General features: G+C 42.2%; 1 protein-coding gene across 1 annotated transcript in view; it reads right to left on the reverse strand.

Annotated features, from left to right (window-relative positions):
- Window positions 1–26,460, reverse strand: part of MDN1 (midasin AAA ATPase 1) — a 156,691-nt gene that overhangs the window by 62,150 nt on the left and 68,081 nt on the right. The window contains exons 34-50 of the mRNA XM_008069236.2: window positions 24,272–24,490; window positions 22,360–22,557; window positions 20,272–20,480; window positions 18,830–18,952; window positions 15,907–16,104; window positions 13,876–13,983; window positions 13,340–13,528; window positions 10,501–10,590; window positions 10,131–10,394; window positions 9,725–9,986; window positions 7,497–7,656; window positions 6,520–6,636; window positions 5,439–5,647; window positions 4,341–4,489; window positions 2,893–3,104; window positions 2,347–2,567; window positions 610–723 (exon numbers count right to left, since the gene is read on the reverse strand). Of these exons, the coding sequence (XP_008067427.1) occupies window positions 610–723; window positions 2,347–2,567; window positions 2,893–3,104; window positions 4,341–4,489; window positions 5,439–5,647; window positions 6,520–6,636; window positions 7,497–7,656; window positions 9,725–9,986; window positions 10,131–10,394; window positions 10,501–10,590; window positions 13,340–13,528; window positions 13,876–13,983; window positions 15,907–16,104; window positions 18,830–18,952; window positions 20,272–20,480; window positions 22,360–22,557; window positions 24,272–24,490 (3,042 nt within the window). The remainder of the gene's footprint in view (window positions 1–609; window positions 724–2,346; window positions 2,568–2,892; window positions 3,105–4,340; window positions 4,490–5,438; window positions 5,648–6,519; window positions 6,637–7,496; window positions 7,657–9,724; window positions 9,987–10,130; window positions 10,395–10,500; window positions 10,591–13,339; window positions 13,529–13,875; window positions 13,984–15,906; window positions 16,105–18,829; window positions 18,953–20,271; window positions 20,481–22,359; window positions 22,558–24,271; window positions 24,491–26,460) is intronic.

Below are 26,460 nucleotides of genomic sequence, written 5' to 3' on the forward strand. Positions count from 1 at the left end.
CAAAAAAAAAAAAAAAAGACAAAGAATCTCATCCTGTTGCCCAGGATGGAATACAGTGGCCTAGTCACAGCTTACTGCAGCCTTGATTTCCTGGGCTCAAGTGATCTTCCTGCCTGTGGGACTATAGGTGCTCACCACCATGCCCAGATATCATTAAGGTTTTATATTTTCTGAAGTTAATGGATCCTTTGCGGACTTCCCTTCAAGTCAAATATCTCATGGTTTAAAACTCTTCCTTCTAATGGTACTAGTAAACAACACAACGTTAAAAGTGCAAGACAACTTAGAGAAGTAAGAGCTAAATTCCCCTAGTTTTCAAACATAGGCAGAGACTGTGTTTTCAAAAGGCCAGCCTGTGATGGAGCTGGAACCAGAGCCCAGTCTTCCAACTTCTGGGTTCTTCCCACTCCTTTGTGTGCCATCAGCCTCATTCAGAAGCTGGAGGATAAGTGGATAGTTTCAAACAAGAAAGAAGATGTGTCTGCACATAGTGAGTCTTCTAAAAAATGTTATGCTGGGAGCTCTGATAGGTCTTTTCCCCATGAATGAAATGGACAAGTTTCTAAAACAACACTAAGAGCTAGAAATCAAAAGCAAGTCCATACATACCTGTTATATTGGGTTGTAATATTTTGATAATATTACTAACCCCAGATGAGAGGGAATTTGAGTAAAAATTCCTAAGAGATGCAGCACTGGCTTCCAAAAGAATCTGTACAAACTCTGCAGAGGAAGTAGAGAAGCAAATGTTAGACTCTAAAGCAGTGCTGTCCAACGGAATTTTCTGCAACGATGAGAATGTTCTACAGATGCACTGTCACAGGGTAGCCATACTCACACGTGAGAAACTGAAATGTGGCTAGTTCAACTAAAGAGCTAAATTGTAGATTCTATTTAATTCAAACAACCTTATATTTAGTAGTTGTGACTGGCTAGTGGCTATTACACAGGACAAGCCACATAAGGATATTTACACAAATTCTCCCTACACATATTTAGACATTTCCACATGTCACATAACAATACCCACATTCAATGGCTTTTATATAAATTCTCATGAAGTAGAAAAGCTCATCTCAATTACTTTAGTTAATTTGCACCAATAAATTCCATGTCCTTTACTTTACAATCCAGACAATGATGTTATTATTGCTTTTTCCTCCTCTTAAATGAAAAAAGTACAAAAAGTACAGTTGGCCCTCTGTACCCAAGGGTTCCACAATGTCAGAATTCAACCAGTCACACATTACAAATACTCAAAAACTTTAAAAAAAAAAAAAAGCAAAACAATATATCAAAAAATCATACAAGTTAAAAAGCACAGTACAGCAACTACTTACATAGCATTTACATTGCATAGCTATCATAAGTAATATAGAGATGGTTTAAAGTATACAGGAGGTAGACGGACACAGTAGCTCACGCATGTAATATCAGCACTTTGGGACGCTGAAGTGAGCAGACTGCTTGAGCCCAGGAGTTCAAGACCAGCCTGAGCAACATAGCAAAACCTCGTCTGTACAAAAAACAAATATAAAAATAAAAATAAATACTGGAGGATGTATGCAGATGCTATGAAAATACTATCATAAGGGGCCTCAGCATCCACTTATGGTGGTATCCACAGGGAGTCCAAGAACCAACCCTCCACGGATACCAAGGGACAACTGCAAGTGTGACAACACAGGGCGCTAGAATTATAATAAGATTAGAATCGTATCTACTCTTTTAGGGAAACGAATGTATCAAAAGGTATACCTTCTCCAGATAGAATGGCTGTACAGCAAAAAATGCAGATGTTAAAAACTAAGAAATAAGAATACAGTCTGTTTTCTTTTGGAATTTGATAGACAGGCGGACATATCCCGAAATGCTAAGTATTACATGGGAACAAAAGTTTTTCTTGTGATACCTCTAAAGACAGACTTGTTCCTTAATTTTTTTTCAGCTACAGACATAGTAATAATGCTAGCTGCCAAATTTGGGACATATCCCTCCTGTAATTTTTTGAGACAGGGTTTCATTTGTCACCCAGGCTGGAGTGTAGTTGTGTGGTCCCAGTTCACCACAGTCTCAAACTCCTAGACTTAGCCTCCTGGACAGCTGGGACTACAGGTGCATCCCATGGTGCCTAGCTAATTTTTCTCTTTTTTTTAAAGACATGAGGTCAAATGATACTCCTACCTCAGCCTCCCAAAGTACTCAAATTATAGGCATGAGCCACCACGCCTGGTCATCCTGTAATTATAACAGTGTAGCCATAGATTAACATAGTGTTGAAGCACTTAAATGGTATAAGTGTATATAAATCTCCCCTCATTGGACAAAAGAAGCTTTTCTACTCACCAAGCCCTTGAGGTATGTTCTTGGCTAAATGACAAAGCCATTTAACTCTGAGCATCCAATCCTGATTGGTTGCTCTTTCTATGAGCAACTTAACAGCCATGGCCAAAACATCTGGCTCGTCAATCCAGTAAGTATCCAATTCAGCTGCACTGAATTTCAGGTTCTCAGGGTTGGAGGACTGCATAATATTTTCTAAGTCTTGCAAAGTGAGAGGCTGACTCCTGAAATGAATATGAATGGGCAAAGTTAGTAATAGGGAAACATTTTATTGCACAATTCAAAAAACTAGGAAAACGGATTTTACAAGCACTGGATCAAAGAGACAAGAGGGAAAAGATGAGTGTCCCACCAAGGAAGACAATGAAAACATACACCTGACAAATAATAAATAGGGAGCAACAGCTCAATGAACAATAAACCCGTGATGGTTGGATAATGAACAGCCACAGAACGCTCAGGTTGAGTAGTGTCCTGACCGTTTCCAGTGATAGCAAAGCCCAGTCAAGAATCCAAAGTGACACACACATGCCCAAGGGCTCCACTGACCTCACCCAGCTGCTGGTCTTCAGGCTCATCCTGTTGAGGCAATATGCCAAGATCTGCCCATCACTTCGGACGGTGGAGAGGTGAGAATCTTCAGTGGCAAAGAGAGCTGAGGGCACAGAATCTGGCCACAGTCCCATGGCAAGAATGGCGTTTCCCCAGGTTTCATGTGCTCTCAGAGAAGACACATGTTTCTCTAGTAAAGACTGCACAAGCTGGTAGAAGATAAAGACACATGGTACAGAGGCCCCAACACATAAGTGCTCGCCCCTTCCTCCCACAAAGAAATCAGGACATGAAGAACCGTCTTCTAGAGTCCATGTGACCATTTCACAACGACTTTCACACAAAGGGGGGCCGAAAAATCACGGAATTCTCTTTGGAGGGCAAACCCTTTGTAGTACGGGCCGCCCCCGCAAGGTAAGTGTTCTAGGAACGCATTGGCATAAGTGTACCAGCTAGTGTTGTTGGGAGAGGCAGTGTTCCGCTTCAGCAAATTTTTTTTTTTGGAGATTGTTTCAACACATTTCCCCAGTTCATGATGGGTGATTTACGAGTACACTTGCCCACACCTCACTGAATGTTCAGTAGTTTTTGACTAAAACCCGCATGACCTCTGTGCCCCATCCTCCCTGTTCATCCCATCTTCCCCTGAGAGACTTTTTTTTTGGTTTTCCCAGATGAAAAAAGTCCTCAGAGAAACATTCTGCCCATGTGGAAGAAGTGAGACAAAAAACGGCAGAAGCACTAAAGGAATCAACACCGACAGGTTCAAAACTGTTCTGAGCAGGGGAAATAGAGGCTTGGCTGGTGGACTGCCTCAGAGAGTACTTTGAAGATTACTAGAGTTTAAACATGTACGAATACACACACAATTTTTTATAAATTTCAAGATTGTTGCCCCCCACCCCTGTACACATTCTTCAATGTACAACACCATAAGTTAAATTCTACTTTTGCTAATGACAGTAAGCTTCGACTAAAGAATTTAACATTAAAGCTATTTTCCAGGAAAGTACCCAGATACCAGATTTCTCTCACAGCAAAACTGCAGTGAACAACTCTCTCAGGTCTTTAAGGTTGCCTGCCATCTTTAAAAATAATTTCCTGCCCAGGCACGGTGGCTCATGCCTATAATCCCAGCAATTTGGGAGGCCGAGGTGAGAGGACTGCCTAAGCCTGCTAGTTCGAGATCAGCTTCGGTAACTTGTAGAGACCTCATCTCTACAATAAATCAAAAAATTAGCCAGGTGGGGTGGTACATGCCTATAGTTCCAGTTACTTGGAAGGTTGAGGCAGAAGGGTTATCTGAGCCTAGCAGGTCGAGGCTGTGGTGGCCGTGAGCGTGCCAAAATAATATTATTATTATTATTATTATTATTATTATTATTTCCTCCTACTCAGTGATGTAGAAGGATGATTTACAAAATGTCTGAAACACTTCATAGTACCTTCCGGTTTGCTGGTGAATGCTGGGAACGGACATACACTTCCCAGCATGCTTCAGAAAAGGCTCTGTCTAAACTCAGCCCTCGGTGCAGGTACTGGACAATGAGTATGGCTGTCTGAATCAGAGTTGACACAGAAGATGTTGGAGTACCTATTAAAAAAATTGCCACATATAAGCGACAGATTCTTTAAAATCGTCAATGAAAATGAGTAAACTCTGCCCTCACATCAAACCTCCTTCTACCCAAGCCCACCCAGACACCTATTTTTAAAAATCTTCTACGTAGACTATAAGGGCACAGGAGACCTGTGGGAACATCTGTATTTCTACCTATCTTCTCCCCCTTCGCTCTCTCTGGCTACCTGCAGGTAAGTGGAGGACTCATTCACAAGAGTGATAAGCCTAGGCACATGTTTCCTTAATCTAAGCTGATAGACACTGAAGATGGTCAAATGAGTGTGGCCTCCTAAAGAACCATGGGTTTTGAAATCCAACAGACCTGTCTGCAAATCCCAGCTGTCATTAGTTAACTGACTGACGTTGACAAGTTACTCCAAATCTCTGAGCCTTATCTATGAAATGGAAACATGTTCCTTGCACAACCAATGTAAGAACTGAATGAACAATCTGCATCGTACCTAATACATAACAATTACTCAATAAACAGTGTTTCATGTATTATTACTGCTTGTTTTTATATAATTAAACATTTAGAAGAAGTCATACATATATGTTTTAAGCAACTCAAAGTTTCCTCTGTATCCCACCTTCAAGAGGCCATTAATGACCTGGCGCTATGGTGGGCAAACTTCCTGAATCCCAGTGCCCAAAGCAGCATCCCTCAAAGTGTTGGCCTTTGACTGCATGATTCAAAATTACCTGGGAGCTTCATTAAAACACCGATTCCAGTGCCTCACCCTGCCCAACCAAACCCAATCTCTAGGGGAATCTGGACAACTACATTTATTACAGACTTTCCTGGTAATTCCTATTTCTGTATACACTCAATGTAGGAACTCTCCGGATAGCAGCCCAATGGAAAAACATAAATTTCTAGAAGACCAGAACTCCAAAGAGGCCCCGAAGTCAAGTACCTTACCTACAACCATGCTCTGGGTCTCTGCGTGTAGAGCCAAGAGGATGTCACACACACTGTTCCCTACCAACCCAAGGCTGTGCAGCAGAGCTTTCAAGTCCAGGTTGTCAGGAACGCTCTCATCCCATTCCCCTGAAACGTAGATTTCAAGTCCACGATTCCTCATAGCTCGGGATATTTCTCCATGAACAGGATCCATTGAGAGAAAAAGCCTAGGAAAACAGCAATTCAAAGAAAAGAAATAGTTTAAATCCCAGTGTAACCACGGTGCACTTCAGTAACAGTGAAGGGAAACCATACGCTTTTCATCTTCAGGGAGTTATCGAGACAAATACCATTAACCCGAATGTGCTACCATCACTTGCAGTCCATCTTTTATTTCTAACATGCATCAATATAGCAACTCAGTTTCTCTAAACTCACCTTCCTATGGAACTATGCATTGCACATCCAGTGCACTTTTAGTGTTATCTGAGAACTTTAAAAATCTTCCTCCAGATAGTCCCCTACAGAGAGCAAAAAAGGGAGCAGTGTGTTCTCCTGAAACAATGAGCTTCATATACGTAATGCCCATCAGCATCTCCATCTGGCTCCGACACCTCATGCACACTTGTGTCGGAAACTAAGCAGCTAATTCCCAGCTGCCCCAAACCTGCTCCTTTTTTGTCAGTCTTCCCTTTCTCAATGGATGCCAGCCCCACCTACCCAATTCCTCAAGCCAAAAACGTTCCTGACATCCTCGCGTCCTCTTCCTCTCAAGCCCCAAGTCTCACCCATCTGACCACCCGTAGTCTAAGCCATCATCGTTGCTCATGTGAACTACCACAGAAGGACTGGGCTGGTCGCCCTGCTTCAGCCCTCCGTCAACTCAAGGCGGCCCTTGCCTCTCTCGTTTATGCTTGTCCCAGAGCCCAGCAGTCCCCGACAAACAACAGAGCCTCAGCAAACATTTGTTACCTGAATGAATGAATGGATGAACTTCCTCATGACTCTGTGAATAGAGCACATAAGGAAGCCCTACGAAATGTCTACCTCTGCTACTGAGGCTGTCAGATTATGAGGCAGAAACTTAAGAGAGAAATACCTGAAATTGGGACTTGGTGTTATTGTGGGTGTGGATCCATCTATCAATCCTCTCTCACTAATAGTGAGGACTCCTCCAGGTTCAAGCAATGCATTCAAACGATCCAGCACTGACGGGCTACACAGAGAAAATTCAAGTGACGGGCAGGTTGACACACTGTGTTGACTGTGCTTTCCTTGCCTGCTTCTGACCCATATTTTCCTTTAAGCCGGGATCGCTTGCCTAAATAGAACCGTGATCTCTTTCGAGAATAGAGGTCCCACTGAGTTCCCTTTTGACTCCCAGAAGCACAAACCTCACAGCTTTATACACAGTAAATACACAAAATATTTGTTGAATAAAGAAATGCAACTGGAGAAAATAATGGTCAACTCTCCACCCTATATAACCCTTTCACTTTTCCTTTCTTGTACTCCAGCCCTCAACAACATCAAATTCACTTAAGGTAGCTGGATTTCTTTTTAGAACATTTAGAAAATAACTCCACGAAGAGAGAGCGATCGCATGGCCTGCAGCAGCTATTATGTTAACTGTCTACGTATAGTCGTTTCTCACTTTTCCTTAATGTAGGATCCAAAGTGACACAAGGTTGAAATAATTTCATTACCGATGATCATTTACTAAATGCCTTCCCTGTGTCATATCCCACATTTCAGAAATCTACACTGATGAATGACCCTAACAAATAGCAGAAAAATTCTGATATTAAATAAAAAGGCTTAAAGGATGTCACCTGAAAAAAGTAATCCAATTTTGTTAGCCTTTAGTTCAGCTCAAAATTATCATACAGAACTGTCTAATGACAAACTACCATTATTCACCACTGGGAGAAATTTACAGAACGTGGCCGAGTAGGTATGCCTAGTCAAGAAAAACAGCAGATAAAAAACATCAGCACAGTCCTCTGAATTTCTACACTGAGAAGTACAGCCCAAATTTCAAGTAGGTTCACTCATGATAAGGCCTTAGGGTCTTACTTGCAGAAGTTAACATTGTCCATCAAAAGCCAATCTCCAGACTTCAAGGCCTGAACCAACATGCTGTCCACCCATTCAAATGTGCCATGGCTATGGCCGCTGGCTGACTGCGTAAGCTTCACCCCAAAGCTTCGGAACTCTTCCACGAGTTTGGCAAACCCTGAAAATGTCACAGAAAGAATCACCATCCACAGCACTCTACCCAAGAACTAAGAGGTATTAAAAGAAAGCTTGAAGCTGGGCTCAGTGGCTCAGCCTGTAATCCCGCACCTTTGGGAGGCCGAGGTGAGTGGATTGCCTGAGCTCGCAGGTTCAAGACCCGCCTAGGCAACTTGGCCAGACCTCATCTCTACAACAAATCAAAAATCAGCCAGGCGTGGTAGCGCGTGCCTGTAATTCCGGCTACTCGGAAGGCTGAGGCGGAAGGATCGCCAGAGCCCAGCAGGTCGAGGCTGTGGTGGCCGGGAGCGGCCACTGCACTCCAGTCTGGGGAACAGAGTGAGACTCCAACTCAAAAATAAATAAATAAATAAAAATAAAAGAAAGCTTGAAACTTCTGGCCCAATGTCTTTTTTAAGGATTCATTATAGAATAAATAAGAAGACAAAAGGTTCTGTTTAAATACAGATAGGAAAAATAATTTGGGACAGGTAATACTTCTCTTTCTGAATTAATGGCTAGATATTCAAGAGTTCACTCTAGGGGGATAGAAAGGGTAAAATAATTTTTCCGTATTGCAAATTCTCAAGTGGCCAAAGGAGAAGAATATCTCCCCATTACAGCACTTATACTACATGAACACACTGTAAGTTGGCACAGTGCATAGGATGTCATTAAGCTGGACCTCCTTCACAATAGCTACATCATATGAGCCTCGTAACAACTGTAATTATTTGACAAGTGCATTATAGTTGATACCGCCCCTTCCTGGAAATTTTTCAAGTAATGTTTTTTGTTGGAAATTGTTTTATTGAATTTCTTCTTCTAACCATGAAAAAGTAACAAGATTTAGACTTAACTTGCCACTGTTAACAACTAGCGAACTAGGCAAAACATATGAAACAACAGCTTTTGGTTACTAGACAACAGGTAGCACAAGATTTGTTATATGAGGGAAGAAAAAAAAAATTAGGTGAAGCCCATAACTGCCCTGGCTTTCTGCCTGGAAGCAATTCTGGGATTGAAAAGCTGGGCGGGGGAGCCCAAACAGATCCCAGAGGTTTCCTAGAGTGAACAGACAGAGTAGAGTTCAGGGAGGCTGAGGTAACTAGAATGAAGAACAGCATCCTTAAGAGGAAGGAGCTAATCAGAAAAACAGCTCCAAAAATCTGGATAACGACCCTAGAGTCTGTCTAAATAACCATCTTCAAGTGCACATAAAAGTGAATCTCAACAAGGATGAGCAAAAACTTCCAAGGAGAGGACAATTACCGGGAAATGTGAGCTGAAGAACTCCCAGAGTTCACATAAGGCTGAGTACCACACCAGGTGCCACCAGTCAAGGTGAGGAGACGTCCCTGAACACACAGGATGTTCAATAGAGATGCTGTAAGGATCATGCCTCAATCAAGGGGCTAATCTAGCCCTAGAGTAAAGAATCTTCTAGACCTGACCTTAAAAAGCTTAAAAGCAATCTTGAAAAACATCAAAATTATCCATAAACAGCTCAACTGCCTTCCAGAAAATGTCCAACACTATTCGAAGAAATATAACAAAATGCAGTACTCAGAGACAATTTTTTTTTTTTTTTTTTGAGTTGGAGTCTCACTGGGTTGCCCAGACAGGAGTGCAGTGGCCGCTCCCGGCCACCGCAGCCTCGTCTGCTGGGCTCCGGCGATCCTTCTGCCTCAGACTTCCGAGTAGCCGGAATTACAGGCATGCGCTACCATGCCTGGCTGATTTTTTGATTTATTGTAGAGATGAGGTCTCGCTGCCCAGGTGGGTCTTGAATGCGCGGGCTCAGGCAATCCACTCACCTCAGCCTCCCAAAGGCGCGGGATTACAGGCTGAGCCACCAAGCCCGGCTACGCAGAGACAATTTAATAGGTCTGACATCCAATCAAAATAAGTCAATAGACAAGTAAGAAAATATGACTTATAACCAGGAGGAAAATCAACAGACGAGACCTAGAATAAAAGATGAAGTTAGCAGACAACTATTAGAAATATGCTCAATATGCACAATGGGCAAAGGTAAGTGCCTGATTCACACATCCAAATACACATACCTGCCTTGGTGTATGAGTTGATTTTACTGTTGAGTCGCTGCATAAGCAATAATACTGCTTCCAGCTTATTGACAATCTCCATCGTGATCCCTTTACCACCTTCTCCAAGACTCGTGGGCTTACATGTCAGAAGGAAGTGACTCCAGGCTCGCAGCACGACTTCTGTATCATCAGCACTGATAAGGAGGCTCTCCCTTAACAGTGTGTGGACAGCAACCTCCACCTTTTCTAACAGCTGCTGCCAAGGTCGTATTAGGTCAACCTGCAATTTCCAGAGAATGTGAACTTATGGCCTTGCCAAGGTCAGAAAATATTGTTATCTGTAGTCACCATGGACACAGAAGACCCTCAATCAGACCATGGGGTTTATTATGCTTTGCCAAAAATGTTATGGCAGAATGGTTACCTGCTCAAATCCACCCAGAAGCTCAGTAGTATCCACGGCGCTGTTCATCGCCATGACCTTCAATGTGTGGCCAGTAAGGTGTGCCAGAAGCTGGACCAGGCTGGTCTTGCCCACAGAGGCTGGCCCCACAAGGATGACCATCCAGCTCATCTGCACACATTTCATGATCGACTCCAGAGACTGGAAGGATTGGTGCAGGAGAGACAGGGGTCGGCGGGACGGGTGAGGAACATAGCTGCCACGGGGAAGGACCGAATAGCCCAGCTGAAAAGACATGCCAGTGAGATTTCTTCGCATGCTTACCTGGTAGTAGGCACAGAAGAAGTCACACAAAACTGTAAAAGAATAGAGGATTATCCTAGTGTCTCACCTGAACATCATAGGGAGTGATACGAAATAGTCTGGTTCCCATATATGGGTTAGAATTTGACCCAAATACATCCTTGAATACAGCAATGACCTAAAGGAAGAAGACAATGCATTAAAAAAAATCACCCCACTGAATTCTTAGGCAAAGCTTTTAGAAAGAATACTTCTAGAAAACATGCAAATGAGGGTCCCTATGCAAAAAATGCTAGCCACAATTCCCTTATCCTTAGAAAAGGCTAGATTGCATTATTTAATTATTTGGAACAAAAGTAAAGTTGGGTTCAAGAACAAAGCAGTCACATGATCTCAAGCTATTTGAGATTTCCATGAGAACGCACCATAAATTAAAACACAGCCACAGACACTGTGGAAAATCTAGAGATGAAAAATCTAGAGACGAATGTTTTCACCATTCAAGAAACCATCTAAAAAGAGGATAAAGCAGAACAGAAATACAAAGATTATGAAGAATAATGACCATTCCCTGACCATTTGCTATGTGCCAAATACTGTTCTAGGTACTTTAAAGGATTATTTCACCATGTCCATTTTATATAGGTTACAGAACTTGGCCATGGTTGGTAACTGATCTTAAATCTAAGTCAGTCTGTTTCCAAAAACCATCAAGTTATCCCTCCAAATATTTGTGTAGATATGAAAACCAAATCTAATGTCAACACTGATTTATGTTCAGTTATCCTTCTTTACTACGAATCCTGTTAGAAAATGTTCTGTTAATGCTGTTTGTTTTATGATCGCCTTAAAAAATCTAAAAGGAAGCTGGGCTCGGTGGCTCAGCCTGTAATCCCGCGCCTCTGGGAGGCTGAGGTGAGTGGATTGCCTGACCCCGCGGGTTCGAGACCTGCCTGGGCAACTTGGCGAGACCGCATCTCTACAATTAATAAAAAAACTAGCCGTGCGTGGTAGCGCACACCTATAGTTCCAGCTACTTGAAAGGCTGAGGCGGAAGGATCGCAGAGCCCAGCAGGTCAAGGCTGTGATGGCCAGGAGCGGCCACTGCACTCCAGTCTGGGCAACGGAGTAAGACTCCAACAACAACAACAAAAAAATAGGCGAAAGGAACAGAGGTGTGTAAAAAACATTAACGCATGCTGGGCACAGTGGCTCATGCCTGTAATCCTAGTACTTTGGGAGGCCGAGGTGAGAGGACTGCCTGGGTCCAGGCGTTTGAGATCAGACTGGGCAACCTGGTGAGACATCACCCCTACAATAAATAAAAAAAATTACGCTGGACTCGGTGGCTCATCCTGTAATCCCAGCACTTTGGAAGGCCGAGGTGAGTGAATTGCCTGAGTCCACGGGTTCGATACCCACCCAGGCAACTTGGCGGGACCTTGTCTCTACAATAAATCAAAAATTAGCCAGGTGTGGTAGCACACACCTGTAGTTCCAGCTACTTGGAAGACTGAGGCGGAGGGACTGCTGGAGCCCAGCAGGTTGAGGCTGTGGTGGCCGGGAGCGTGCCACTGCACTCCAGTCTAGGCGACAGAGTGAGACTCCAACTCAAAAAAAAAAAAAAAAGCCTGGAATGGTGGCACACGCCTGTGGTTTCAGCTACTTGGAATGCTGAGGCAGAAGGATCACCTGAGCCCAGCAGGTTGAGGCTGTGGTGGCTGTAAGTGTGTCACTGCATTTCAATCTAGGAGACATAGTAAGGCCTTGACTCAAAAAACAGAAAAACAAAGAAAGAAAACCTAGTTGAACATTTTCTCGAATTCAACAACAGAAAGTCACTAACATAAAATAAATGAGTTGTTAGCATCTAGGTAGATTCTGAATACCACAGAATAAAAGATCTGGGTAACAAGGGGTTACTGGTCCAACCCATGCATCTGTGTATCTATTAATTTATCTTCAAACAGTGTGGTGTAGTAGACGGATATAATAGTAGACAATGCGGAAATGGCCCAGACCCCAGGTTGACTCTGCCAGGCTCCACCACTTTGAGCTTTCAGATTCTCACCAGTAACAGGTCGTGACAGCATTTCCTGCCTGCAGCTGCTGTGAGTATTCAGTAACACAGGACTTCAAACATCACAAGCCAAAATGAACATGTCATTCCAGCTTCTTAAGCTGGGAATTCCAGTGTTAACTTTTATTTACAAACTAGTATTTTAATTTCCACTTAAATACAGAATATCCTCCCTTTACATCTGTTTATATTTTTCAAATAAAACACTCTGTAGTTTGACATTTATTTAAAGAAAAACTCGGGCTCAGTGGCTAGCCTGTAATTCCAGCACTTTGGGAGGCTGAGGTGAGTGGATTGCCTGAGCCTCCGGGTTCAAGACCCGCCTAGGCAACTTGGCAAAACCTCATCTCTACAATAAATCAAAAAATTAGCCGGGCATGATAGTGCGCGCCTGTAGTTCCAGTTACTTGGAAGGCTGAGGCGAAAGGATCACCTAAGCCCAGCAGGTTGAGGCTGAGTTGGCCGTGAGTGCATCACTGCACTCCTGCCTGGGCGACAAGAGTGAGATTCCAACTAAAAAAAAGCCAAAACCTGTCTCCACCTGCTTCTGACTTTTGTACCTGGAAAGATGATGAAGACCTAGTTCTTTATTACTGGAGTGTAATACTATTTGAAGATGATCTGCGACCAAGGGGATTTAGGTGGATAAGCAAATTGTTTCCACCAAAGCCAAGTACTCTATCTTGTGAGACTCTGAGATAAGTGAATGTTTAGTCTGTTCCATTAACTTCTCAATATCCAAGAAGCTTTGAAAGACTTGGTATTATTAGGCGAGTATGTACTTTCTCTCTAAGAAACCAACTTTCAAATGGAAAGAAACACAACAGCAAGTAAGTATGAAGCTCACCTTTTTTTTGTCTTCCCTGGTTCTCATTCTTTCACCATATACCAAAAACACATGCTGGCCGGGATCATAACATCCAGGGGACTGGTCAACCAGCATCAACTGACACCAGCGGAAAAGATCCCTCAGGTTGAATTCCCAAGGTCCTCCTTTTTGCCCCCATTTCTTCTCAACAGTCACTTCATGGTCAATCTAGAAAGAAAACACCCTTATTGGAGAAAGATGTCCTACTGCCGGGCACTACATTAAGCGCTATCAACATACTACAAATGCCTATGCAACCTGAAAGAAATTTAACAGGCTTGATTCAGATACTTCCTTCTCCGGACTCCCAAATGCCAGAGATACTCTGCAATGCATTACGATTGGTATTTGCAATACAGAGATAAATTACTGTAAGCCTCCAATGAGTAGCTTACCTTCCATTAGAAACGTGTAAATATCTAAGAGATGCTGATTTGGTAGAGTCCTATGTTGAAAACTGCTGGTTCAAATACAGTCAGAAAAACAAAGAACAACTCATACAAGTAGATACTTACTTGGTTATTGAAAGCAACCATTCTTTTAACAATATTTTTGTCAATGGCTGGGAACAAAGTACTGGCAATAAACTCCATGTCAATTACTGTAAGGGGATCCACAAAGACCTGTAAAAATCCAAAAACAGCGTGAAGAAATGCCTTTGTTTCTCTTTACCAAATAGTAGAAACGACTACAATATCTTGTTATATGAAATCTTTATTTAGCAACAACTAACAATACCTGAATAATACATATAATTTTCAGTTATAGGAATTTCTTTTTTTTTACATTTTTAGGATAAAGAACCATAAAATCAAATACATAGCTCAACAGAAGTTTTGTTTTTAAGCTCTACTCCAGTAAATCAAAGAAAAAGAAAAAGAGATACATGCAGCTTATTTTTTAATAACTATATTTGTTCTAAAATTCTTCCAATGTTTGTAATGTAAAATGCTTTCAAAATCTGGATGGCAGGTATATGAATGGTCTCTATACAACGCGTTCAACTTTTTGATGTTTGAAAATTTTTGTAATAAAATACTCTCTCTCTTTTTTTTTTTTTTTATCAGAGTCTTACTCTGTCTACCAGGCTGGAGTACAGTAGCATGCTCACGGCCACTGCATCTTCAACCTGCTGCGCTCAGACGATTCTTCTGCCTCAGCCTTCCAAGTAGCTAGAACTACAAGTATGCACCACCACACCCTGCTAATTTTTTTTTTTTTTTGAGTTGGAGTCTCACTCTGTCGCCCAGACTGGAGTGCAGTGGCCGCTCCCGGCTACCACAGCCTCGACCTGCTGTGCTCTGGAGATCCTTACACATCAGCCTTCCAAGTAGCCAGAATTACAGGCATGTGCTACCATGCCCGGCTAATATTTTGATTTATTGTAGAGACGTGGTCTCGCCATGTTGCTTAGGTTGTCTCAAACTGGTGGGCTCAGGCAATTCTCCTGCCTCTGTCTCCCAAAGTGCTGGCATTACAGGCATGAGCTACCACACCCAGCCAATAAAATGTTCTTAAAAGAGTCTCAGCAAATTCTTAATAATCAAGGGACAGGGATATGAAGGAAGCCTAATATCCAGAGGCATTTTCTTTTTTTTTGAAAGCAGGATTTACTAAGAGGACAGAAAAGCTCCCACAGTGGGAGGGGACCTGGAAGGGTTGCCCCAGAGGCATTTTCAAACCTCAAGATTAGCCAAACTCTGACAACTAGCTGTTAAGACAAGGAACCATGGACACACACATACATGCATATATATACCCCTCTACAAATAGGAATAAAGGCTTAAGACACCAAGATGTTGGTAGAGATTGAATGGAATACCGAGTTTTTATTCTTTGTAGTAGTTCCCTTTTCTTTCTGATTTTTCTTTAATTAAAATGCATTACTTTCACTATACAATTTCTTTTTTTTTTTTTTGAGTCGGAGTCTCACTCTGTCACCCAGACTGGAGTGCAGTGGCATGCTCATGGTCACCACAGCCTTGACCTGCTGGGCTCAGGTGATCCTTCTGCCTCAGCCTTCCAAGTAGCTGGAACCACAGGTATGTGCCACTACACCCAGCTGATCTTTTGATTTATTGCAGAGACAAGGTCTCATCAAGTTGCCCAGGCTGGTCTCGAACCCCTGGACTCAGGCAATCCTCTCACCTCTGCCCTCTAAAGTGCAGAATTGCAGGCGTGAGCCACCATGCCCAGCATATATGATTTTCCTAAATATTTTAATAGAGCACATAGACAACTGAAAATGTCAAAGATTGGCCTTCAACCGATCTGAGTGCAGTAACTAAATTCTGAAGATGGTGGTGAGCCTCTCCCCCAACTGACAGCACACCAAGTCTTCCAGAGCATAAGACAAGGTCATTTAAACCAAGAGAGAAGCAATGATGGGAATCAGTTGCATTAATATTCATCACATAAGGACAAGAAAGAGGCTCGTTCAGCTGTTGCTCTCTCTTCCTCATAGGAAGCATCCCAACAGCTTTGTAACAGCAGTTTCATCACCCCCACACTCTACCTCTGGTTTCTTTGGCAACAGAAAATCTTACCTGAGTGAATCTGTTAAGGAAAGACCTTGGTAAGCCCTTCCTCCCGCCTCCTTGTCTAAAAGGATTCTGACAACCAAAAATCTTCGTCTTTTCATGATGCACTTGAAAGCTCATTCCTAACTCAGGCACATAGATTTCTCCTCGGTGGTCAAAACAAGCATTGAGTCCTTCCAATACAGACTGAGAAGCCAGGTTAAGCTATTTGGAAAAGAAAGTACATATGTTTATTTCATAATCTATGTTGTGCATCTATAACAAAAAGCAAGGGAATAATAGGTAGCAAAGTAGGGCAGAGTTATCTTCAGAAGGGAAAAAGTTCAAACTATACTGATAACCCTCTATTTCTCAAACTGAGTGATGAGTTGGTGTATATTCATTCTCTTTTTCTTTATTTCTCATATGCATTAAAGAGATTTGGGGTGTATTATATATATATATATAACTTTAAGTACCCTAAATAAGTGCTCAAATTAAATTTTAAAAAGTTAAAGATCTTCTCAAAAGTTAAACTGTATCTAGTACATGCATCTATATTAACCTACTCTGTACACAGTAACTTATTTTTAAAACTTGCCAATACAATTGGGGACCAAAGGTAGGCCCAAACTTTACCTGTACGATGATCAATCGTATACCTAATCCTGAATTGTTAAAAACATAAAAATAAAAATAAAAGATAAAACTTGCCAATACCGGCCAGGCACCGTGGCTCACGCCTGTAATCCCAGCACTTTGGAAGGTGGAAGCGAGAGGACTGCCTGAGCCCAGGGGTTCCAGACCAGCCTGGGCAACTTGGTAAGACCTTTTCTCTACAATAAATAAAAAAAAAATTAGCCAGGCATGGTGGCACACGCCTGCAGTTCCAGCTACTTGGAAGTCTGAGGAAAGATCGCCTGAGCCCAACACATTGAGGCTACTGTGGCCATGAGCATGCCACTGTACTCCAGCCTGGGCAACAGAGTGAGACTATGACTCCAAAAAAGAAAAGCTGCCAATACAGATTATTGCATTTTCACACTCTTTAAGTTTTCCGAAATTTAACACCAATTGAAGGGGAACGGATTAGGTTAGATAACTCAATACATATTTTCCCAGCTATAATTTTGAACAAAATCTCCAAATGGGCTTAAAAGTCAGAATACAAACAATATAAAGTAGGTCTAGACTGCTAACATCCATCAACAGTTTTGTAAACAAAAACAATTACAAGGAGGTATTGTGCTAGAAATAAAAAGAGCTGAATTGAAGTGTTCAAACACTGAGTTCAGAGCTCAGGGATGTAAAGCCTGGGTGTTTTTTTTAAAGGAAAAATAGAAAAAGTAGGCCAGTGCAGTGGTCTGTTTTGGGAGCCCGAGGCAGGAAGATGAAGCTAGGAGTCCAAATCCAGCCTGAGCTACATAGTGAAACTCTGGCTCTATAAAAATGTTTTAAAAACAAAAAGTAGAAGCCGGGCTGCATAGCTCAGCCTGTAATCCCATGCCTTTGGGAGGCTGAGGTGAGTGGATTGCCTGAGCCCGCGGGTTCGAGACCCGCCTGGGCATCCGAGACCTCATCTCTACAATAAATCAAAAAATTAGCCGAGCATGGTAGTGCACATCTGTAATTCCGGCAACTCGGGGGCTGAGGCAAAAGGATCGCTGGAGCCCAGCAGGTCAAGGTTGCGATGGCCAGGAGCCACTGCACTCCACTCTGGGCGACAGAGTGAGACTCCAATTCAAAAAAAAAAAAGTAGAATGAGAAAATGCAAATCATTAAAATGTAAACAGACATAGCATCTTAGAATTTCAAGGGTCGTGTTTACATAAGGACTACAACAAAGCACAAACCCCTCTGTATGTTTCCAAAGAGAAAGCAGTTCTGAAGTGTGTTTGCAAATTAAGAACGTCTTATATTCCCTGAGAAGTGAGTATGATCAGCAGTCTTCAGATTTCTCTTTTCCTGGCTAATGAATATTCTGCCAGATATCATTCTCCAAAAAAGAAAATCTGGAGGGGGAAAACAAACAAACTCTCCTCATTATCTCGCCAAGAATAAACAGCAAAAAGTAGCTCAGGTGAGAGGATTGCCTGAGCTCAGTGGTTCGAGACCAGTCTGGGCAACTTGGCGAGACTTTGTCTCTACAATACATTCAAAAAATTTGCCAGGTGTAGTGGCACATGCCTGTAGTCCCACCTACTTGGAAGGCTGAGGCAGAAGGATAGCCTGAGCCCAGCAGGTCATAGCTGTAGTAGCCATGAGCATGCCACTGCACTCCAGCCTGGGCCACAGAGTGAGACTCCTACTTTAAAAAAAAAAAAAGTGGCTCAGCAGACTGAATCCCACAGCATACTGCTGTACAGACCCAAAGGGGTCTCAATCTCGGGAACCTGTTGGGGCCTGTGTCCAAAGTTTCAACTTACACCATTACTCTAATCGTTTCAGCTCCACACATATTCTAGCCTTTTCCTTAGTTAACATTATACATTCCAAACTGATCCAACTCCTTATCACTAGCTGTCTTTCAGTCAGAGATTTATATTCATGTCTCATGAGGTGCTCTTGCTTCTGATCAATAATTTACCTAATATTCACATATGACACTAATCATTTTCTCATCATATTTGTATGTCTTTCCACCATCTCTCTGGTACACTGATAAAATGCAAAGTGGTTGATTAAATTCATAAAACACCTCTGAAATAAATGCAAGTCCAGTAAGCCTGTCAGACTAGAGAATACATTAGTCAAGATGTAGTTCTCTTGTGAATAATAACTTTTTTTTTTTTTTTTTTTTTGAGTTGAATGATAACTTTTAAAAGTAGGAGAGTGTGTGGGTTATAGGTGCAGGCACGTTTGTGTGTGCGGTCTGCCAAGTGACCTTCCTTATTCTTTGCATGGCCACCCACCGAGAAATGCCCTAGGGCATGATGGACAGGGCCCTCACCTCATCCAACACAACCCAATGGCCTGCCTTTAGAGCTGCCAGCAGGGGGCCATCACGCCAGGCAAACTCTCCTCCCTTGCCACCTTCCACAGGCAGATCGGCTCCAAACAGGTCTGTGATGTCCTGAGAGAGGGAAGAAGTGGAAAAAAGCCAACAAAACAAAACAAAGAAAGAAGTTAGAGCCTAAGACCCTAAATCTGAAATGATAAACGCTTGGGCCTGGTACCACTCCTCTTCCTTCCTACACCCAATACAGAACTAATCAATCCTAGCACTCTTTACCAGGAGTCCAAATATGCCCCAAGAACTTTTTCCTCACAATGCTCCATGTTATCAATCAGTATGAGCTAGCCCTCTAGATGAATAATGCTTAACATTGGCTGCACATGGAAATTAATTGGTGAGCTTTAAAACACACACACACACACTAATAACATTGCCCAGGCCTGTTCCTAGACTCTATTCCAAAGGATTCTCATTCAGTTGTCTTCTCTGTCCCATATTTTCCTAAGATTGTTTAGAAGTCATTTTATTTCTACTACTTTTTCTAAAAAGCAAAAAAGGCTGGGTATGGTGGCTCACACTTGTAATCACAGCCCTTTGGGAAGCTGAGGCAAGAGGTTTGCCAAAGCCCAGGGGTTTGAGACTAGCCTTGGGCAACATGGTGAGACAGCATCTCTACAATAAGTCAAAAAAACAAGCCAGGCATAGTAGCCCACAACTGCAGTTCCAGCTACTTGGAAGGCTGAAGCACAAGGATGGCCTGAGACCAGCACATCAAGCCTGAGGTAGCCATTACTGTGGCACTGCTCTTTAACCTGGGCAACAGAGTGAGACTCTGAGTCAAAGAAGAAAAGAAAAAAAAATTAAGTGGGATTAATTACAATAAATACTAAGTGGGACAATTCTCTCTAAAACAAGAATTAGAATAATGCATCCAGAGAGAATAATTTTTTTTTTTGAGTTGGAGTCTCACTCTGTTGCCTGAGCTGGAATGCAGTGGCATGCTCCTGGCCACCACAGCCTGGACCTGCTGGGCACTCAGGTGATCCTTTCATCTCAGTCTTCCAAGTAGCTGGAACGAGAGGCGCTGGCCACCACGCTGGGCTAATTGCTAATTTATTGTAGAGAGGAGGTCTCACCAAGCTGCCCAGGCTGGTCTGGAACCCCCGGGGTCAGGTAACCCTCTCGCCTCCATCTCTGAGTGCTGGGATTCCAGGCTTGAGCCACCACACCCAGCCTGAGATAATAATTCTGTAAGAGTCAGCTACTAACAAATCCAAATGTAGAATTAGTTTGGAAGGCCATGTTGTTGTGCTCTTCATTACCACTGAAATATCTGGAGGTGCTGATAATACGACCACTTGATTGGGAAACTCTATGCTGACACAAATATTAATACCTATACCTATCCCCATCAGTTAGAGAATGACTAAACTTACCGTCTGCTCTGACAAGTTGATTCGAACAAGGGTATTTCCTGAAGCCTTTGCTAATGCGCCCACCAAACTTGTCTTGCCAACACCAGGGGAGCCCTCCAAGAGAATGGGTTTGTTTAGTTTTGTTGCTCTTAGGAGCCTCTGAGCATTCATGGCAGTAGTCCCTGCACTGAGTGCATAGTCAGCAATATTATTCCTGTGCAGTACGGGTCCTTAAGTGGAGAAAAGCAAAGCCACATATGAGACAGACACCATCAAATCACATGTACATGCCAACTCAAGATTTCAAAAATCCACCACGTAGGCCAGCTAGTGAGTACCATCTGCAGTGGAAATGCTCACTCCTATTTCAATATTTCCCACTTCTGGATCCATAAAAGGCTTTACAGTAATGAGCCATAGCACACTTTCTTCCACATTCGCGTATAGTACAGATCTATCTCCTAGACATATCCATGTACATACATACATGAATCTAACTGCAAACTTACTCTCTCCTTTCACAACCTACACCTTAAATTACTACATGGATTTTCCTAAAAGCCAAGTGTTAAGCTAGGAGTATAGGCCATGTAAACAATAAATGGTTCCATGTAAAAATAAATCCAAGGTTTTTAGGTCACCAAGACAACACAGAATGTGTCCTTATCCCATAAGGTAACAGAAGTACAAGACTAGTAAAAGTCTCATAGGGCTTGACATTTGTGCCACACTGTCTCTTGGAAGAAGCTTTTGGTATATCAGTGTGCAGGGAGTGAGACTAGGAAAACATCGATTTCCTCAGCCTTATAAGGAGAAGCAAGGAAACACCCCAGTTCCAGACCACCACCGTATAGCCCTACACAGGAGTGCTGAATACTACACCACTGGCATAGGGAAGGGAAGGGAGGGGAAGAGATCTAATGGTTAGCATCAGATCTCAGCTTCATGGGAATGACAAGGACAGTGCTGAAGAGAGATGGAGCTCTGAGTGAAAGGTGCGATGCTCCCTTCAGTGAGGAACCCGAGTCGGTTAGGTTCACCACTGAAGCCTTAGTAACTGTCACTGCACTTCTGTATATATCAGGCCCTCGGCTATTATTAACGTAGAGAAGAAGGGAACAAGAAACAGATGACCCTGCTAAGGAAGCAACAACTAAAAAGCTAGGAAACTCTTAGAAGACCTCTAATCTAACAGCCTCATTTAAATATTTGGTAGAGGTAACCTAGTTAGGAGGAGAGCAAGTCTTAGAACTTAAATGTGCTGTCTCCTAGACAACTGCATTTCCCCTTTAGTCTTTCATTCATTCATTCACTCATCAAGAGACATTTTCTGAGAGCCTATGACTGCAAAGTCACACGTCAGATGTCACAGAACGGAAGAAGAATGACACATTACCAGTCCTCAAGGGTTCACAAAATCTGTTTCTGTAAAAGGCAACGTGGGTCTACAGATAAGATATACATTATGGGCTAAAGAGGACTTTGTAAGCCACTTAAGAGTTAACTGACAATTTCAGTAGTTTAGAACCTACTAAAGGAAAGTGACTGTTGTGGGTACCAACTAATAAACAAACAAGCATTTTTTTTTTTTTTTTTGAGTTAGAGTCTCACTCGGTCGCCCAGACTGGAGTGCAGTGGCTGCTCCTGGCCACTGCAGCCTCGACTGCTGGGCTCCGGCGATCCTTCCACCTCAGCCTTCCAAGTAGCCAGAATTACAGGCATGCGCTACCACGCCCGGCTGATTTTTTGATTTATTGTAGAGATGAGGTCTCGCTGCCCAGGCGGGTCTTGAACCCGCAGGCTCAGGCAATCCACTTACCTCAGCCTCCCAAAGGCATGGGATTACAGGCTGAGCCACCGAGCCCGGCTCAAATAAGTATTTTTATAACACAATCAATCCATAGGATGAAGTCTCTAACCCCCTACTTCTGCATGCCAATAATATATTTTCAACCATTCACACAATTTTGGTTATACCACATCAGATTCTAATTTAGATAATTCAAAAACAATCATGAGTATGACCCACTAAAACTAAATGTCACAATATAAGTCAAGTCCCTACAATCCATAGGAAGAGCATATCCATTTACTTAAAATCACTCTTACCCCTGGGTATAAAAAATGGATGAATTCCCCAAAGGTTATCTATCCCAGTGAATTCTTTGGCCTTCAGTCTGTCATAAATCTTCAATTCGTTTTTCTGACATTCTGTAAGTCGAACTATCTTGGTAAGTTTCTTGATCAGGAATTTCAGACATTCTTTTCGAGCCAAGAGGGCTGTACCAAACCCAGAGGAAGTTATCCCTATAAAACAGAAGATGAGGTCATCAAGACACGGCAAAATACCAAGCTTCACAGTCATTTAGCAATTGTCACACAGGGTCCTGGGGAAAAGAGGTCTTAGCAGAAGCACAGTCTGAACACGATGATTTCTAGTGTAAGCAATCCTAGGGAAGAAGTCTGATCCTGTTTCCAAGTCTACTGATCATCAAGTAAGCAGCAGCTTGTTCAGTAAAATACTCCAGTCACTCATTGATAAATCAACCTGGAAATAAGTAACTAATGCAGTACTATTAATCATGTTAAATTATATTTCAAGTCATCATGACTGAAAAATCAGAACTTAAACACTGAATTTCATATTATAGTAAACTTAAAACACAATACAGAATTGAGGTCCATTAAATTAAAATGACTACTCGAGTTAAGTGCAGGCTGGGCTCAGTGGCTCAGCCTGTAATCCCAGCACTTTGGGAAGCCGAGGCGAGTGAATTGCCTGAGCCTGAGGGTTTGAGACCCACCTGGGCAAAATGGCAAGACCCCGTCTCTACAATAAAAATTTAAAAATTAACCAGGCGTGGTAGCGCGTATCTGTAGTTCCAGCTACTTGGAAGGCTGAGGTGGAAGGATCGTCTGAGCCCAGCAGGTCGAGGCTACAGTGGCCGGGACTGCACTCCAGTCTAGGCGACAGAGTGGGACTCCAACTCAAAAAAAAAAAAAAAAAAAGAAAGAAAGCATTATCAGTCAGGCTCGGTGGCTCAGCCTGTAAAATCTAACGCCTTTGGGAGGCTTAGGTGAGTGAAATGCCTGAGCCCGCGGGTTCGAGACCCTCCTGGGCAGGTGAGACCTCATCTCTACAATAAATCAAAATGTTAGCCGGGTGTGGTAACGCGTGCCTGTAGTTCCGGCTACTAGGAAGGCTGAGGCGGAAGGACTGCCAGAGCCCAGCAGGTCGAGGCTGCCGTAGCCGGGAGCGGCCACTGCACTCCAGTCTGGGTGACAGAGTAAGACTCCAACTCGAAAAAAAAAAAGAATTATCCAGTACTTCGGAAGCAAAGATATCAAGTCTTTTCTTCTACTCATAATCATGATCTCACATGTATTAAGTACCTAGTCCACAAGTTTTGAGAAGTTTCAGTGTAACTTTTATGCTAACCACCTTTCAAAGAGTTCAAAGAAAAGTCGGGCATGGTGGCTCAAGCCTGTAATGCCAGCACTTTGGGAGGCAGAGGCAAGAAGATAGCCTGAACCTGAGGGCTTGAGACCAGCCTGGGCAACTTGGCAAGACCTCATCTTTACAATAAAACAAAAAAATAGGGTCGCCATGTGTCCTATCATTGGCCCTCTCCCCTAATCTTGGGGAGGTGAATCAATCTCTCTCTCTAATTTACTTTCTAAATAAATTATATTCTCTAATCTAAAAAATAAATAAATAAATAAATTAGCCAGGCGTGGTAGTTTGTGCCCATAGTTCTGGCTACTTGGAAGGCTGAGGTGGAAGGATCATTGGAGCCCAGCAGGTAGATGCTGCGGGTGGCTGTGAGGGTGCTACTTTACTCCAGCCTGGGCAACAGAGTAAGACTCCATCTCAAAAAAAAAAAAGAGTTCAAAGAAAAAGAAAGCCACTGTGAGTATTGGAGATGTTAGACTAAGCGATTCTGTATAATACCTGAGTTAAAGGCCTAGGTTTGCTCCTTTTCCTACCTCCTCTTGTCCCACCAGCTAACAGGTAACATACCTGAACCTATTCCATCTATGTACACCAGGCATGCGGCATGGACAAAAGACGTCACAGTAGAGATGGTCTCTGGTCTTTTGAAAGCAGCTTCCTTTCCCATTGTGTTCATGAAGTTAACCCAGGACAGGATATCTCTGATACTGACCACACACCGACGGCCAAACTCCTGGAGGGTCAGCCAGTCAATGAAATCCAGCATCACCTCAGCTATATCAGACCCTAAGACACAAGGAAGCAAAAGCATTTGCTATTTATGGGAAATCCCAGAAAGAAGTCATAACCTGGACCCACAAATGGGCTAGGAAGGGCGTATGCTCCTTAGATTATAGGCAAAGACTTATGAATATACACAAATGCTTCTCCTAAGGGGTCCACAGCTTTATCACAGGCCCAAGAAGTTTGTGAATAGCATTCTACTCCTATCAAAAACAAAAAGAAACAAACAAACAAAAAATCCTTGAGAATTACAGCTTTAAAAGCTGCCCTGAAAACTGCTCAAAAAAATATTATTTGGTTCATGTTTAGATACAATTTTGAACTTATGACACAATTTCAGGAAATAAATTTTCTTATTTTATAATAAAGTATATTTTATAATATATAGTATAAAATTATACTTTAAATAGACCTTTTTATAATATTTATTATATTCATTGTAATGTCACCTTTTCGGTGGCATTTAGTTCAGGTTTTTATTGTTTTACTCTTAACCTAAGCACTAATCAGCAAATTAGGAGGTTCACACATTTTGTTTCATGATTCAAGTGACTATTCTAGTTATCACAATTTCAAAGCGTAAAATACATGTCTGAAAATAAATATTCCCTAAGGAAACATTCAAAGCAATGTCAATTAAATTTAGGAGAGAATTTTATAAAACTTTTGAACAATAGTAAACATTTATCTAAGTACAGATACCAAAGAATGTTTAAAACAGGAAGAAAAATGAGGAGGAATCAGCACTACTATAAAATAAACTATAAAGCAACAACTTTTCATGGCTACACTTACTGCAAATCAGAAGAAAAACAACTAGTTAGAAGAATGCGGATAAAAGAAAAACACAAGTCTTTTTAACAAACTTAAAATAGACAAAGCAAGAGGCAAATTCCAGTAACAATGAGGAAAGAAATTAAATGCTTTTTGAACAACTGGACATTAAATACTAATACTCAGATTCACATTTCAGAATGAAATAAATTCAAGGTTAATCAAAAACTTAATGAAAATATGCTGGGAGTGGTGGCTCACACATGTAATACCAGCACTTTTGGGAGGCTGAGATGGGAGGATTGCTTGAGCCAAGGAGTTCAAGATCAGCCTGGACAATAGTGAGACCTTGTCTCAACAAAAAATAAAAATTAGCCAGGCATGGCGGCACACCCACCTGTTAGTCACAGCTACTCAGTAGGCTGAGGCAGAAAGATCATCTGAGCCCAGAAGGTTGAGGCTGCGGTGAGCTTTGTGTGACTGCACTTCAGCCTCAGTGACAGAGCAAGATCTTGTCACAAAAAAAAGAGAAATTGAAAAAATGTATCCATTAACAAAGGGAAACTAAATCAAGACTACTGAAGAAAAAGATTGGAGATAAAGGACATAGCTGCATACATGTATTTTTTATAACAAATATTAAAAAGTAATAGAATATCAAAACCTGTGATAAATAAGGATGAATACCAAATGTAAAACAATTAAGTCATTAAAAATAAGGCTTGGATGGGCTCAGTGGCTCAGCCTGTAATCTCAGCACTTTGGGAGGCCGAGGCGAATGGACTGCCTGAGTCTGTGGGTTCGAGACCAGCCCAGGTAACTTGGTGAGACCTCGTCTCTACAAAAAAACACAAAAAAAAACTAGCCGGGCATGGTGGTGTGCATTTGTAGTTCCAGCTACTTGAAAGGCTGAGGTGGAAGGATTGCCTAAGCCCAGCAGGTCAAGGCTGCAGTGGCTGTAAGCATGCCACCGCACTCCAGTCTGGGCAACAAGAGTGAGACTCCAACACAAAAAATAAAATAATAATAATAATAATAAGCATCAAATAACGTTCCATGTCACTAGTATTAAAGAAAAGGAGTCCAGGTACAATGGCTCACACTTGTAATCCCAGCACTTTGGAAGGCCAAGGCAGGAGGACTGCTTGAGCCTAGGTGTTCCAGACCAGCCTGGGCAACAGAAAGAGATCTTGTCTTTA

Source organism: Carlito syrichta, unplaced genomic scaffold (assembly GCF_000164805.1).
Source record: "Carlito syrichta isolate Samal-C Ts95f unplaced genomic scaffold, Tarsius_syrichta-2.0.1 Scaffold311873, whole genome shotgun sequence".
NCBI classification, from domain to species: Eukaryota; Metazoa; Chordata; class Mammalia; order Primates; family Tarsiidae; genus Carlito; species Carlito syrichta.